The sequence below is a fragment of the Geotrypetes seraphini genome, chromosome 4 (assembly GCF_902459505.1).
Source record: "Geotrypetes seraphini chromosome 4, aGeoSer1.1, whole genome shotgun sequence".
NCBI lineage: Eukaryota > Metazoa > Chordata > Amphibia > Gymnophiona > Dermophiidae > Geotrypetes > Geotrypetes seraphini.
The window spans coordinates 6,113,955-6,130,255 of NC_047087.1; the positions used below are offsets into that span (position 1 = coordinate 6,113,955).

At 44.2% G+C, this 16,301-nt stretch overlaps 1 protein-coding gene across 1 annotated transcript in view; it reads right to left on the reverse strand.

Annotated features, from left to right (window-relative positions):
• Window positions 1-16,301, reverse strand: part of TANGO6 (transport and golgi organization 6 homolog) — a 115,487-nt gene that overhangs the window by 7,339 nt on the left and 91,847 nt on the right. Inside the window, exons 15-17 of the mRNA XM_033940145.1 lie at window positions 9,199-9,333; window positions 8,318-8,469; window positions 6,729-6,842 (exon numbers count right to left, since the gene is read on the reverse strand). Coding sequence (XP_033796036.1) covers window positions 6,729-6,842; window positions 8,318-8,469; window positions 9,199-9,333 — 401 coding nt within the window. The remainder of the gene's footprint in view (window positions 1-6,728; window positions 6,843-8,317; window positions 8,470-9,198; window positions 9,334-16,301) is intronic.

A 16,301-nucleotide genomic window follows, 5' to 3' on the forward strand; every position in this document is an offset into this window, starting at 1 on the left:
ATCTCCTCTTCCTATTGGCTAAGGCTCTTTATACCTGCATTGTGAGGTCATAGAGCTTTATGGTTATAGAAACATCATGGCAGATAAAGGCCAAAAGGCCCATCCGCAGCATCCACTATTTCCTCCTCTCCCTATTGGCTAAGGCTCTTAACATTTGCATCTCCTCTTCCTATAGGCTAAGGCTCTTTACACCTGTATTGTGAGGTCATAGAACTTTATGGTTATAGATACATGATGGCAGATAAAGGCCAAATGGCCCATCCACAGCATCCACTATCTCCTCCTCTCCCTATTGGCTAAGGCTCTTAACATTTGCATCTCCTCTTCCTATAGGCTAAGGCTCTTTACACCTGCATTGTGAGGTCATAGAACTTTATGGTTATAGATACATGATGGCAGATAAAGGCCAAATGGCCCATCCACAGCATCCACTATCTCCTCCTCTCCCTATTGGCTAAGGCTCTTAACATTTGCATCTCCTCTTCCTATAGGCTAAGGCTCTTTACACCTGCATTGTGAGGTCATAGAGCTTTATGGTTATAGATATATGATGGCAGATAAAGGCCAAATGGCCCATCCGCAGCATCCACTATTTCCTCCTCTCCCTAACAGATCCCATATGCCTGTCCCATGCTTTCTTGAATTCAGACAGTCTTTGTCTCCACCACCTCTACTAGGAGGCTATTCCACGCATCTCCCTTTCGGTAAAAAAGTATTTCCTTAGATTACTCATGAGTTTATCACCTCTTTTCATGCTATGCCCTCTCATTCCAGAGCTTCCTTTCGAATGAAAGAGGATCGCCTCATGCGCATTTACGCCAGGTAAGTATTTAAATATAGGTATTAGTAATGCCGCCTTGTGCTATAGCGCCATTTTGAGCAGAGTGAACTGAAGTTCCTCTGCATGAATCACTCTTCAGGGAAAACTCATTACCCTTCTCCCAATGAAGCCTAAGTGAAACTCGGCCCGAGTTGAGGAGCATCTTTGAAGTCAACTGGTTACTCTGTAGGAGAGAAATGGAGTCTCTCCAGGATTTTATGAATATTTGGATAATCAGCAGTTCTGGATGTTTGTTTTTCACAAGTTTTGGATTTGGAATATTTGGTCGTTTGTTTCTATCACGAGGATATATATTATGTCATGAGCAGTGTCATGTTGATAACATTCAGTTTATGAAGAGGATCAAAGGAACGGTTTGCCATAATCATCACGAGTATTTTCTTCAGAAAGATAAGGACCTTTGCAACTGTTATGCTTAATGGGTTACACTGGTAATGCTGCAACATTATAATTCTTAGTAACAAAATAACAATCTAGGTAAAAGTTGAAGCAACTTCATTGCAGGAGGAAGTTTGGTGGAGCCGTGATGGTTCCTCTTCATATTAGTCTTATCTACTTATGAGTTATATTGGAGCACTGAGCATAACATAAACACTAGGAATGAGATGGTATTTATTTAAAACACATCTCTCTTTATTTATTATTTTGAATTTAAAATAATTTTTTGAACAGTAATATTTTGGAGCATTTAAACATCTCTATCATATCTTCCCTCTCTCACTTTTCCTCCAAAGAATACAGATTGAGATCTTTAAGTCTGTTCCCACACGCCTTATGATGAAGACCACACACCATTTTAGTAGCCTTCCTCTGGACCGACTCCATCCTGTTTATATCTTTTTGAAGGTGCGGCCTCCAGAATTGTACACGATATTCTAACTGAGGTCTCACCAAAGTCTTATACGGGGACATCAATACCTCCTTTTTCCTACTGGCCATACCTCTCCCTATGCATCCTAGCATCATTCTAACTTTCAGCATCACCTTTTCAACCTGTTTGGCCACCTTAAGGTCATCACATACTATCACACTCAAGTTCCGTTCCTCTTTCATGTACAAAAGTTCTTCACCCCCTAAAGAGTACTGTTTCCTCAAGTTTTGCATTTCTTAGCATTAAATCTTAGCTGCCAAATTTCAGATCGTTCTGCAAGCTTCGCTAGGTCCTTTCTCATGTTATTCACACCATCTGAGGTGAATATTCTGTTGCAGATTTTAGTATCAAACGCAAAAAGGCAAATCTTACTTCACAGCCCTTCAGCAATATTGCTTACAAAAATGTTAAAGAACAGGACCAAGAATAAAACCTTAAGTCATACCACTGGCAACATCCCTTTCCTCACAGCGATCTTCATTGATCACTGCCCTCCGTCGCCTTCCACTCAACCAGTTCCTGACCCAACCCGTCATTTTGGGACCCATCTCGAGGACACTCCGTTTATTTATTAGAAGCCTGTGTGGAACACTGTCAAAGGCTTTGCTAAAATCAAAATGCACATCTAGCGCACTCAGTCAGATTTGTCTGACAAGACCTGCTTCTAGTGTATCCATGTTGCCTCCGGTCCTGTAGTCCACTGGATTCCAGAAATTTCACTATTCTCTGTTTTAAAAGCATTTCTATTCATTTACTTACCACAGAAGTCAGACTTACTGGCCTGTAATTCCCTACTTCTTCCTTACTTCCACTTTTGTGGGGAAGGACCACATCAAGTCCTCCAGTACCACTCCCGCCTCTAGAGAAGCATTGAAAAGGTCAGTCAGCGGAGCCACCAGAACTTCCTTAAGTTCCTCAGATGTACAGTACACCATCCAGCCCCATCGCTTTGTCCACCTTTATTTTAGCTAGCTCCTAACGAAGACAATCCTCTGAAAATCGATCAGGGTCTACCACTCTTCCATCCCTATTTGTGTCTGTCTTCCGCGGTCCTGCTCCCAGCTCTTCAGCCATGAACACAGAACAGAAATATTTGTTAAGCAAGTCAGCTTTTTATCAGCTTCTACATATTTCTCCCCTTCACCACTGCTTGCCTTGGGATCGGTAGTATGGAATGGCTTCCTGAACAAGGACCTTGTGCTTCACCTTAGACTGATAATTTGCCTTGGGATCGGTAGCATGGAATGGCTTCCTGAAGAAGGACCTTGTGCTTCACCTTAGACTGATAATGCAAACTGCACTGCTGTTAGACATGAGCTTGTATTGGGTGTGGTGCCAATACACTGGATTTACAGGACACACGGTTTTGACAGGCTTGGCCTGTGCAGGATGTGAAGGGATGTGGGGCATAAAGAAATAAAAGAAAAAACAAAGGAAAGAAGGCGACACTTTTTTTATTGGACTATCTCAATGCATTTTATGATGAGCTTCTGAAGAAGAAAGGTTACCTTCCAAAGCTCGTCATAAAATGTATTAAGTTAGTCCAATAAAAAAAAAAAAAACGGCATTACCTTCTTTCCTTTGTTTTATTTCTTTATACTACCTTGGAAAGTGGACTAACACAGCCAGCACACCATTTCACTTAGACAGAGACAAAACAAAGCTTAATCTATTTGGGTTTTAGATCTACATCTATACAGACGCATGCACACACCCCCCAGAACTGTCCATGCTCGTAAAATGTATGTGCTGTGATGGGTCTTAGGATGATGGACTGCATCTGCTCACCCCAGGCGACTGCCTAGCCTTGCCTGATGGTAATGCTGGCCCGGATCAAAGACATTCCACAGGCCTTCAGCAGGTGAAATGCCCAGGACAGCAGCAGCAGCAACTGTGGTTCTATCAAAGGCCTCGGGCAGGTTGAGAAAGAGAGAGGGCCACAGGTTCAGGGCTCTCGGTGAGCCTAAAGGGAAGCTTTCAGCAGTGACCCTGCATCGTGTGGGCTGAACCCCTCTATTTCATAAGCACTTACATTTACCCAAGCCTACGAAAGTGTAACTAACTCTCTTGATAAGCCAGACATTTTGCATACCGACACCTTTGGGCTCTTGATGGCCTCCGATCTCTACTGTTCCGTTTTCCAGCAGGTGACTATCCGTTCCTAGCACGTTTTAGAAACAGAGAACACACGTGCAGAAAGAAGTATGTCGGTCATCGCCTTTCTTCTGGCAGAGGGTCGGTGGCAAGGCTTGGCTTTTAACATGGCCAGATCCTTCGGGAACTGTCCTGGTGACTCCTTCCCAGTAAATCCCACATCAAAGAGAAATTGCCATCAAATCCCTCAGATCTGGGGATGCAAAGGAGGGCAGGTCACACCCAGACTCCAGCATCCTGTGTGGCAAAGACCTTCCATTGTATGAAGGCAGTGAGGAGAGGGACAGACGCAACCCAAAATGAGCACTGCAGACAAAGGAGGAAGCACATCACAACCCAACAGCAGGTCAGATGAAGGACAGAGCAAGGAATCCTGCTGGACTGAATCTGAAATGCAGAGCTGGGATTATCTTTTTTCTGCCTCCAGGGGAGATTCAAATTACACCTCCCCTCCTTCCTGGTGAAGCACTGCTTGGAACAGCTACACTGGTGTGACTCCGGAGCAGCAAGACAAAATGACATTTTCATACGTCATGCCCACTCCCCTCTGCCTTTAAGTAAGCAATAAAAACCACTTAGAAAAGTCCCAAGAGCCTTCTGTGCATAACCCCCCCCCAGACGCTAGTATCAGCATCATCCAAGAAACCTGGATTCTGCACCTCTATTCTGTAACACACATTCCTCAAAAAGAGAGCTAGGGTATTTCCCCTTACACCTTACCACCCCAAACAGGGGAGGAGGGGGAACCACGGTGAGTGATTTGCACAGGGCACAATAATAGCTTACTATGGCCCAGATTCACTAAAGTCAGCGATCGCTGCTAACCCACCCGATACACAAAACAGCCCACTGCGTGTTTTCCCCCTTGATCGCCCATTTTCCGATCCGGCCATGCAAAATAACCAAGCGATTGATTCACTTACATTTGCCTGGCTATTTTGCATCGGGTTTTATGATCTTAAAACCCGACTGCTGTAGACCTGTCGATAACTGTGTTACCAACAGGTCTGCCTGTTTTTTTTTTTGGTTTTTTTTTTTTGGGGGGGGGTTTGCAATGGCTCAGACATTTTGTGTGTATTATACACAGAAAATATCTGCCCAATAAAAAAAAAATGAAAAAGAAAAGCCTCCCAACAGTGCCCCCTCCCTCCCTGAACCCCAAAAAATGGCAGGAGAGATGCCCACTCCCTCCTACCACCACCTCCTGCTCCTCCAGCTTGCTCCTGCGCAATGTGGGCCTTAGGCCCCTCCCTGGTGCATCATGTGATGCAAGGGGAGGGGCCAAAGGCCCTGACTAGCTCGGGTGCCTTGGGAGGAGCCTTAGGAAGTCCCTGATTGGCATTCCTCCTGCCATTTTGGGGGGTTTGGGGACAAAGGGAGGGGGTGCTTTGTCGGGTAGAGAAGCGCTGTCGGGAGGCTTTTTTTTCATTGGGCAGATACTTTGCATATGTAATACATGAAAAATATCTGTGCCATTAAAAAAAAAGAAAAAATAATCCCCCAGCAGAAGCCCTGACAGCAGTGACAGGAGGCTGCTTCTCTCTGCACGTCTCAATCGCTCACTGAGGAGATGCATGCAATTTGACGCCATCTCCTGCTGCTGGGTCAGTTTTGTAGTAAGAAACTTCAAGAGCTGGTCCTGTAGCAAAAGACTGATTTGGGGGAGTGGGGGGGTCAATGCCCTGATCCCTTCTCCACACCCTAGTCAAACGTCTTTAGTCTACACAGATCAAATTCTAAAGCACTAGCTGTGGAAAGGAGCACATTTCTTTCCAAAATGTCAGACTTTGCTCAGTTTATTATCACATGCTGACGTTTTTAACACATATTTTGATGTGAATGACTTTGAAGGCTTCCGCCATCCTGTGACTGAACCCAAAACAGTGAGGTGTCCTTTTGCTAAGGCAACAGTGTCCAATAACTAAAGAGAAATATTTTCTTTTTCTATTTCAGACTTTTGATATCTTCTAACCTCAACTTGTCTTAATGATGTGAAAGAAAGCCTGTCTTCAGCAATGTAGAACTGCCAAAATACATGGCACCTCTCCAGGACCCTGACATAATTTTCCGTTCTTCTTGAAGCTGTATTTTCAAAACGTCTGGGTTTGTGGAAATCAAAATAATAAACCTATGTATAAGTGAGTTAAGATAATATGCCAAGTCACCCCAGTCCTACCTTATTCCAGGGCTGAGACCTCTCTCTGCCATTCAACACACTTGCTATTCAAGTAGTGAGACACACAGCTCTACTGATGCCCTGCAGCACCCCCTGCTGTTCCAAATGTACCTCCTCTTACTCCAGTAATGAGACCCTACTTGTTCAGCCGATGCAGCTCTCTCAGGGCCAATCACCATATGTTGACCAAGGGCCATTCTTCTAACCTGCGCCTAATTAAAGGCCAAGCTCCCTGAACAGGGCTTCCAAGCGGTCTCTCACATAGGTCCACTTGGCTTTGAGCAAGGCACAATCACCAACGCAGGTGTATTAAGCCTATGGGAATACTAAAAAGCACCAGTCCAGAATTACTACACTGGGATGAAGGCAAGGGTCATTATTTTCTAGTGTCCTGCTCTAATGTTTGTGGGAGCTGGGGTCTGTACTGTCTGATATGTGCTTTGCAATTCTAGTATAGTGACAAAATGTTTTTTTTCTGAGAGAAATGGCTTCCCGTAGCTTCTGATCAAACACATGGCTGCCTTTCTGTGGCATTGCTGTCTTCAGCATCCCTTTCCCAATGGTGGGCGCTGTGTGGACCTTCACTAGTGGTGTCAGCCACGTAGGACACAAGGCGCAGGGAGCAGCTGACAATGCACAAATGGGAGGGGGACAGTGCTGAGGAGGGAGCAAAAGAGAGCGTTCACCTCTGTTGTTTTCTGACTGAGACCACGAAACAGCAGAACCACCATGTGGACACCTGCCCTCCGTACTTCAGCCTCACGATCCATCTTCACCACTGCTGTCAAGCAGGATGTCACCTAAGACGACAAGCAGAGGGGATAAACGAGAGAACATGTATTAGTAGGGACCAGCATTCAGCACTGCAGTACGTCAAGAAAGGCCTTCAGTTCAAAGCACAAACCCTAGGAAACGGAGTCTGTCTGCTACATGAGCCAAGAGGAAACACATGCCCCAATATTTCACCTGTTCCTTTCAGTGCATTTCATTTGGGGCGGGGGTTTATCTTCCAGTATAAATGTGCATTACATGCACAAATCCATTTTATATGCATGAAGAAATAAAACAAAACCAGTCAATTTTAAAATAAGACAAAAGAAAATGTTTCCCTGCCCTGCAAGGATTATGAAAAGCACATCTGGAAGAAAAATCGACTTTGGGTTGCTCATTTATCATGAGCGCACACACAAGAAATCCACAATTACCACCTGTTCAGTCAGACACACAAATAAAGGGTCCGTAAGATGCCAATTATCAAACATGGGACTTCTATTAGCTCCACACAATTTTTGCTGCTGTGTTTTGTAGCAATTGAAGTCTAAGCAAAGATCATTTAAGTAAAACCCACATACCAAAGGATGCAATTTTCTAATAACCAGCCTGAACTACGTGTATCTGATGAACTAACCATAGAAAGAGGTGGTATCTGTTGGTCCAGCAAAGGGTAACAGCTCACCTTTGAATAGAACATTGTAAACAAACTCTCCCCACCCTAGGATCCAACTTGGGCTTACTGTTTTCCCCACATTCAATTTCAGATGTGTTGATATTCATATTAATACACCATCAAAACACTCAATTTGTTCAATACCAATTTGTGATCTACAGGGTCAGAAGTGGAAGAAAGGGTCTAACATCTCCTTTCTCATGTCTGGCATTCTCCTAACGATAATCAATTGCTGTAATCACGCTTCAAACCTGATTGCCTGGATTCTAAAAGGCCAGATTGGAAAACGCAATCTGTCACCTATCTTTAGCTTAAAAAGAAATACTAGCAACAGGATGATAACTAGAGCAAATCATTTCAAAACAAAATCCACTTGCTGGCAAATGCTGAAACAGACGCAGGGCATGGATCAGACTTAGTTAACCCTTTATTTGGCCTTGTTGCTCAGAAGCTCTTATGGGAGATCTGCATCTCCAAAGGCCTGTTGCTCTCGGTCAACATCAAGTTACGTAAAGAGCCGTTTCACCATCTGCCAATTAAAGGGTTAAACGATTATAAACTTATTCCAACATGGATTACTTGGGATTGCCTCCCAGCTCACTCAGCCCAGCCACGAGCCATAGCCTCCTGGCCACTGAGCGTTTTATGACAAATTGATCCACCTAACGTAACATTTCATTACTGCCGGTTCCTGTCACTAGCTGGAGAGGGGGGAGGGTCTGAGTGTTCAGTTGTTATGTCCCTTTGAGACCGCACTGATTCCAGCTCATATCTTCCTGTCCTTTAACCAACCAAAATACATTTGAAAAGCTAAGATGTCTATCATACCTCATGAACCAAGGGGCCAAGAGTGAACTGAAGCCGCTGGCACACTTCTCCTAGGTTTGCCAGACTGCTGGCTCTCAGGGTGCTGTCATGGTCTCTCGTTCCCCTCAGGAAAGCATGAATTAGGGGGTCTCGGTAACGGAACACCAGGTCTCCTTTAGGTGAGAGAGAAACCAAATAATATTAACTAGACATGGTAAAATCCTGGTGAGTGCAGTCTTCAATGCATCTCTGTCGCTCTTCAGCAAAAGCAAAACAAACCCTGGCTCCATTGTCAGTTAAATGATGACGCCAAGCCCAAAGCTTGGATTTTAGACCTCCACCTTCTCTTAAAGGGCCCCTAACCCTGTGTCACCAGAAGCCCTGGTGCTTTTGGCCAATCTCATCTTGCAAATTCACATGATCACACTTAATACATGAGTTCCTTGGAAGCACCATAGAAAAGGAAAGTGGGATGTGACATGAATTGGAAAAGAACAAAGAAATGTATGAATGAAGGTAAAAACAAACTTCTCTCAACACTCAGAAAAAATGTAAGTAGCAGAAACCATCAGGCAGGCAGAAAAGAGAAGAGTGGGGAGATTGCTCTAGCGGTTACATCAATCAGACATGTTGAAAAAGACAAATGCCCAGTATCTGATCAAAGAAACTTCCTCAGGATAAACTTCTGAAGTCTGAAAACCTTCACATCACAAAATGCATAGTGGAGAAAGAAATACAGGAATAGATCAACATTTCATATAAGAAAGGGCAGATTAAAGGATAAATACTTGTTCAATATTGACATTCAATCTATCAAATTTAACATTGCATTATAATGATCTGAATTGGTCATTAGTTCTTGTGCAATTTGAAAACTGGGTTGCCCCCTCTCTCCAACTCACCCAGAGCTCTGGTTCCACGCATCAGTACTTCGCCCATTTTCATTCTGCTCTCTGGGCTTTTCTCAGAGTTTCCGTACTGCGACAGAAGAACGGGCAAGATTTGCTCTGGATACACATCTGACAGCAGGGCAACTCCTGCAAAAAGACAGGTCACTAAAGCCGGCCTGACAACTGATCCAGAACACCAGCAAATAAGCTCCAAGCACAGGGTTTGAGCAGTGTGGTTAAAGCTACAGCCTCAGCACCCTGGTACATTAGATAGATTGTGAGGGGAAAATGCTTGAGGACCTGAATAAATTAAAGTAAACCGTTCTGAACTCCCTTGGGAGAATGGTATATAAAATGGAATAAATAAATAACAATTTGGACTAAATTCGTTAAGTGCAGGCCCTGAACCCCAGACTGAGGATGGATTTACCACAGAGGGACTCAGAGTCTGCACTTAGTTCTTTTGTGGTCATTTGGCTATAATCCAAGTGCTGGATCTGAGTTCTGGCCTTCCAGCTAAAACTCAGTGCTAGATGCATAGAACACAGTCACCAAGACTGCACGAGTTGCTGGGGCTGATTTCTAAACAGCGATCAACATTCAAAGGGCTGCCCATACAAATGAGTTATGCTGAGGACAGTTCTAATCCCATCCAATCAGTCGCTTAGAAACTGGCTGAGCGGCAGGGGAAGCCCCAAAACAGCCTCCTGCCACTCAGCTTTGGGGCTTCCTTTTTTAATGGCACAGATGTTGTATATGTGTTACACGGGCATAATACTTGCCCCATTAAAAAAGCAAATCGAGTCACTGCAAGAGAGGCAGGAGGGATGCCCACTCCCTCCATGAGCCCTCCCCCCCCCCCCGCTGAACTAACCAACCCCCTCCACTCCAGAAAGAATTGGGAGGCGGGATGCCCATTTCCTCCTGCCACTGGATGCCCCTTGCTCCCCCCCCCGTACTTGTACAGAAAGATGACAGCTGGAGGAATGCCCAGTTAGCCCACCACACCAAAATGGCGGGCCATCCCTTTCCTGGTGCATCCTGAGATGCATGGGGAGGGGCCTAAGACCCTGATTGGCTCAGACACTTAAGACCCCCTCCTAGGGGGTTCATGGAGGCAGGAGAGATACCCATTCCCTCCTGCTGATTTTTAAGTTCATGCATGGGGGGTACTGGGGGGTGGTTTGGCTCATGGAGACAGGAGGGAGTAGGGCCTCCTTCCTGTCTCTACTTTTCTTCTGGGAGGTTGGCTCAGTTCTTTTGGGTTGGCATTTGCAATCCGATTCTGGCATGCAATGTTAGGTCATCGATCAGATTGCTCGTTTTAATATTATTGATCTCATTTAAATAGTAATGAGGTTGTTTACATGCCAAAATCGGAAAACGGAAAACCATGCGGTGAGCCATTTTGAGAATCAGGCCAGCAAATTCTGTCAGTTGCTAAACCAGCCAAACTGGTTTAGTGACCATCGGTACGCGATTGGAGAGTTTGTGTATCTAGCCCCGAGACCTTGTACAATATGGGGAGCTGAATCCCAGCACATCACTAAAACAAAATGATGTATCGAAAATAGAGCACTTGTTATTGTTGCAATCTAATGAGGGAATGATATAAAGCCCAACTTGACCAGATTTTGTCTAGTTAAGAGGTTGCAGAGTACAAAACCAGAAACAGTTCCATACTACTGGTGAAGCCCCACTTGGAATATTGCATGCAATTTTGGAGAAACTACCTTCAAAAGGATATAAATAGGATGGTCCAGAGGGCTGCTACAAAACTGGTTAGTGGTCTTTGTCATAAATCATATGGGGACAGACTTAGAGAACTTAGACAAGAGAGAGGGGATATGATAGAGACGTTTAAATATCTCTGTGACATTAATGTACAGGAGGAAAACTCTGGAAGGAAAGGGCATATGATGAAGTTAAAAGGTAGTAGACTCTGGAGTAATCTAAGCAAATATTTTTTTTTACAGGAAGGGTGGTAGATGCGTGGAATAGTCTCCTAATAGAGTTGGTGGAGACAAAGAAAGCATGGGATAGGGCAGTGTATCTCAAACTGAGGAAGAGAGGAGCCTGCCAGCTGACTTTCCTACGTGGTACAGCTCCAGCGCTGCCCGATTTGCCAAAGGCCTGCATGTTTCCCCCTTCTCTCTAGCGTCCTCTGGCTTCCCGGTCTCACCTTTAAAGCTAATTACAGCAGCCTGCAGAGGATCGCCAGTAGGTAAAATGATTTTATTTTCAATATAGTGATTGAAATCTGTCAGTTTTGAGAATTTATATCTGCTGTGTATATTGTGTGTATTTGAAAAATGAATGGAAAAATTGCATTACAATTAGTAAAGGGGATGGGACCTGGGCCTAGGGAGGTCTGTGGTTGGGGTTCTCAGTTGATATTTCTTAGACTTAGGGGGTACTTAGCTTGAAGTAGTTGAGAAACACTGCTGTAGGCAATCAGCTGGGGCCAGTGCCTCTCCTTCTCTCCGGCCCTCTTCCCTGCTTGCACCCCCTACTGGCGTCTCAGGGCCCATCTGGAGGGCCTCTGCACATGTGCAGACGTTGATATGATGATGTCACACATATGCGTGATGTCATCACAGTGACATCTACGCACTTCTGGTTGCCTCAAGCCATGGCCACTACCTTTAGTGTGCCCCGGCTTGAGAAAGTTTGAGAAACACTGCCTTAGGGAGAGGAGGAGATAGTGGATGCTGCGGATGAGCCTTTTGGCCTTCATCCACAGTCATGTTTCTGTTTGCTACTAGACATACGTAGTGCCACACACATTATATGCAGGCACCTTTCCTGTCCCTAGTGGGCTCGCTACCTAAGCAATGGAGGGTTACGTGACTTGCCCAGGGTTACAAGGAGCTGCAGTGGGACTTGAACCTGGTTCCCCAGAATCTCAGCTCATGTCTCGACTCCATCTGGCAACACTAACATCTTCAATTATACACACTTCCCTCTTGCTGCTGTGTGTCCAGGGGGATGTGTTCATGGAACTGTATTTTTATTTTCCACTCGGCAGCCTCTAACTATGCAAACGTGGTCACGTTGGACTTTGTCGTTCGAGTCCTTCATGGGCTTACAACAATTCAAATGTCAATCTACACATCTTTGTAATCTGTTATGACTTTCTTCTTGATGGAGTCCTGCAGATCTCAGCCTTTCATGCACGTCTATCAATATGGGGAGCTAACATCATAGCACTCTGCCGCTTTGAGGAAACAAGAAACAGCATGGACGCAACCAAACCAGGATGACACAGACCATGAAAAGCTCCTCCCTCTGGGTAGAAAGAGAGCCAGATTTATTTATTGGGCTTTATTGGTTGGTTCGACAGCTGCAGAGAGATGGCATACAACACTGGCACCAAGCGGTACCTGAACAAAAGCATTATTGTAATGTAATGTAATGTAATTTATTTCTTATATACCGCTACATCCGTTAGGTTCTAAGCGGTTTACAGAAAATATACATTAAGATTAGAATTAAGAAAGGTACTTGGAAAATTCCCTTACTGTCCCGAAGGCTCACAATCTAACTAAAGTACCTGGAGGGTAATAGAGAAGTGAAAAGTAGAGTTAGAGGAAAAATAAAAATAAAATAAACATTTTAACAAGACAGCATTGATCTAAATACTTTGGAAGGTAGAAGAGATATCTTAAAAGGAAGATAGTGGCAATGACTGAATTGCTCTCCTGCTGCCAAAGCCACCTCCAGTGTAGGCTGTGTATCTGGAAGCATCCTGGAGCTGCTTGCTTCCATTGAGTTAATTGCCTTGGTTGATGACACCCTGTTTTCAACCCCACTTCTACCTTTTCAAAAGCTAGCTAGGAGCTCTAGATAACTCTCATACAGTGTTTCGATGAAACCAAGCCAACTATTCTGAACAACAATTGAGCTTTTATTCAGGCAGAAATATAGAGAAATAATGCCAGAGACAGTTGCCCATAAGCATTCTTTATAATATTCCAAAAGTACTCAGTCATCTGCTTGCCTGCAGGTCCACTGTACCATTTCAACAGCCACCTCCAGGTGACAAAATTATTTAATATTGGTCTGCCTTGAGTGATGCAGTGGGGTAGCCATGGATGGACTAGGTGGGCACATCCTTGCTGTGGCTGGTGGGGAATCCTCTAGCCCCACCAGCTGAAGACATGTAGCAGCTCTCCTTTCCTTTCCCACTGTCAATCTGACCTCTCTCCAGGTCTCTCCCCCCCACCCCCTCCATGTACCTTTTAAAAACTTCTGGAGGTTGCCATCGGTGAACAATAATTCACATATACTGCTCGCACCAGTCTTAGGGCCTTCTGTCTGATCTGGTGCTGCCTTTGTGGAAACAAAGTTCCAGGGACAGCGTGACCAGCGTGTGAGAGTTGCTGCTCATTTCTGGCTAACTCCAGTAATGAGCAGTTTTTAAAAGTACATCGAGGGGGGGGGGGGTTGTTAAGAAACCAGGAAAGATGCTGGATCACCAATGGGGGAGAGGAAAGGAGAGATGACGACAGCGGTGGAGGGTGAACACATGGAGAAATTTGGATTCAGGCACACCTAAAATTATCTGGCTATGCCACTGGTCTGATATCACAAATAACCTCATACACCAGATCTGACACCTCCCCCCCCTATAAAGCTATCATAGGAGGCAGGACTCTTTCAACTGAAAGGAAGCTCTAGAACGAGGGGGCATAAGATGAAGTTGAAGGGGTGGACTTAAAAGTAATCTAAGGAAATACTTCTTTAAGGAGACAGGAAGCACGTGACAGGCATGTGGGACCTCTTAGATGGGCAGACTGGAAGGGCCACATGGCCGCCTTCTACTGGCACATTCTTCAGTTTGACTTTCCTATAAACATGACCTTTTCCAAGAGTTGGGAAACTTCAGGAGAGAAACCTACAGCATTGTTTCTTAACCTTTCAAGCACAAGGCACATTTACATCACCAAATATGCTGTGCAGTACACCAGTCCTTTGAAGCAACCCAAAGCAGAAAGGAGATGGCTTATATGAAATTAATAGTACTCGTCATACATTTAGGCTGCAAAAATCTGAGGGAATGGTACAGAAGAATTTTTATGTACAAAATTGGAGCGGGACTTAAGTGTGAGAGTATGCAATGATCTTAAGCTAGCTAAACAGGTTGAAAAGGGGATGGTGAAAGCTAGAAGGATGCTTTAGTGCATAGGGAGAAGAATGACCAGTGGGAACGAGGAAGTATTGATACCCCTGTAGAAGACTCTGCTGAGACCTCATTTAGACTATTGTGTACAATTCTGGAGATCGCACCTACAAAAAGATATAAAAAGGATGGAGTCAGTCCAGAGGAAGGCTACTAAAATGGTTGGTGGTCTACATAAGGTGTACAGGGGACAGACTTAAATATCTCAATATATGTACTTTGAAGGAAAGGCAAGGGAGGGGAGATATGATAGAAACACTGAAATACCTCAGGGTATAAATGCACAGACGAAGCGGCATAGGATGAAGGTAAAAGGGAGAGATTTAGAAGTAACCTCAGAAAATGCTTTTTCATGGAAAGGGTGGTGAATACTTCAAGAAAGCTTGGGACAAGTACATTGGATCTCCAAGTGAGAGAAGGGGATAGTAGATGGCACAGTCAAGTAGATTAGATAGGCCATATGGTCTTTATCTGCCTTCTGTTTTTTTCTAATATTTTACTCACCCCAAGGAAAATAAACACGAGCAGAGAAGACAAGCTCTTACTGTCTGGTTTGTAGGAAAGAAACTGGATTCCTAGGGGGCAGTCCTGAGGTAAGAGGGGAGGGGCTCAAGATTATGTAATGAGACTTCCTACAAGCTCTGGCAAATATGGGAAAATAACCCACTAGTCCAGGAATAGAGTGGGATTGTACAAAAAGAAGCCACTCCCTCTCTCCCATGATCAGACAGAAACACCCATCCAGGTAACTGGGGATCCTTTCAGCCCAAGTTAGGCCACTAGACCACCAGGACTTCTAAGGTAGGGCTTACACTTAAACATGGCTGAACCTGAATCTTGGATCGGTTTCAGTGCCAAAGTCAAAATGAAAATTTGATCACCCTCCACAATATGAGAGCTGAGGGCCCTGCATAAAGTTTTCCTAAGGAAGCTCACGGTCTGAAATAAGAGTAATGAGGGCCCCTTGCAAAAGAAGCTCCCTGAAGGCTCCATCCATAGAACTGAGGCCCTCTTTAAAAGATAACTGCTGTCTGCAGTTTATTTGCTGAGGAATCCGTCCAAAGGATCCCTGTGGTCTGTCTACAGTAGTAGTGTTGAAAAGCCCATCCCAAATAATCCCCTGTGTGCAGTACAAGAGCTAAAGTGTGGATCTTAGTTGCTACCTTTAGCATTTTCAATAAAAAAAGATAGTAATTTCCTCAGCTGTGGCAGTGCTACCTTACTCCTATATTCTTACAGTTTTGAGATCATTTAAAAAGTAACTGTCATAATTATTCAGACTGAATTGAGTAGTGCCTGTATTTCAGGTTTCAGGAAGTTCATTTCCCTTTCATCTCTCTCTCCTGGAGGGCAAGGCAAGTCAAGACTCATCTCAAACTCAAGATTCAACAAGTATATCATAAGAATGAGCACCTTCCATGGACTTGCTGAAATCTACAAAGGTGTTATAGAAAAATGAGCAGATACATTTCCCACTTCTCACAGCTGTTAGCAATGCATTCAAGTGTATTTTACACTTCATACACCACATTTAGGCAGTTCACAATTGCAAATGGTAACCAGTAAAATTAAGCAGGAAGTATAGGAAAGAAAGGGGAGAGAGAAGATATGTTTCAAGGCAAGGTGCTCTGAATCAAAAAGATAAGCTAAAAAGGCACCTGCATATATTGTGGACAGTGCTACCTACGTCTAATAGCACTAGAGAAATGATTAGAAGTAAATGTGATCCATTATTTAGCATCTTCCTCAGGAGTTCTGCTATCAATCGTTCAATGAACAGTATCTTCCTCCTCATGTAAAGCTCTCCACAAAGGGCACTCCATATAACAACTTTATTCTCAGATCTCTCAACGTCAGCGATTTACCACATAGCATGATCTTCCTCCTGACATATAACATGTGACGTACAGCATCTTCCTCCTCAGGAACCCAC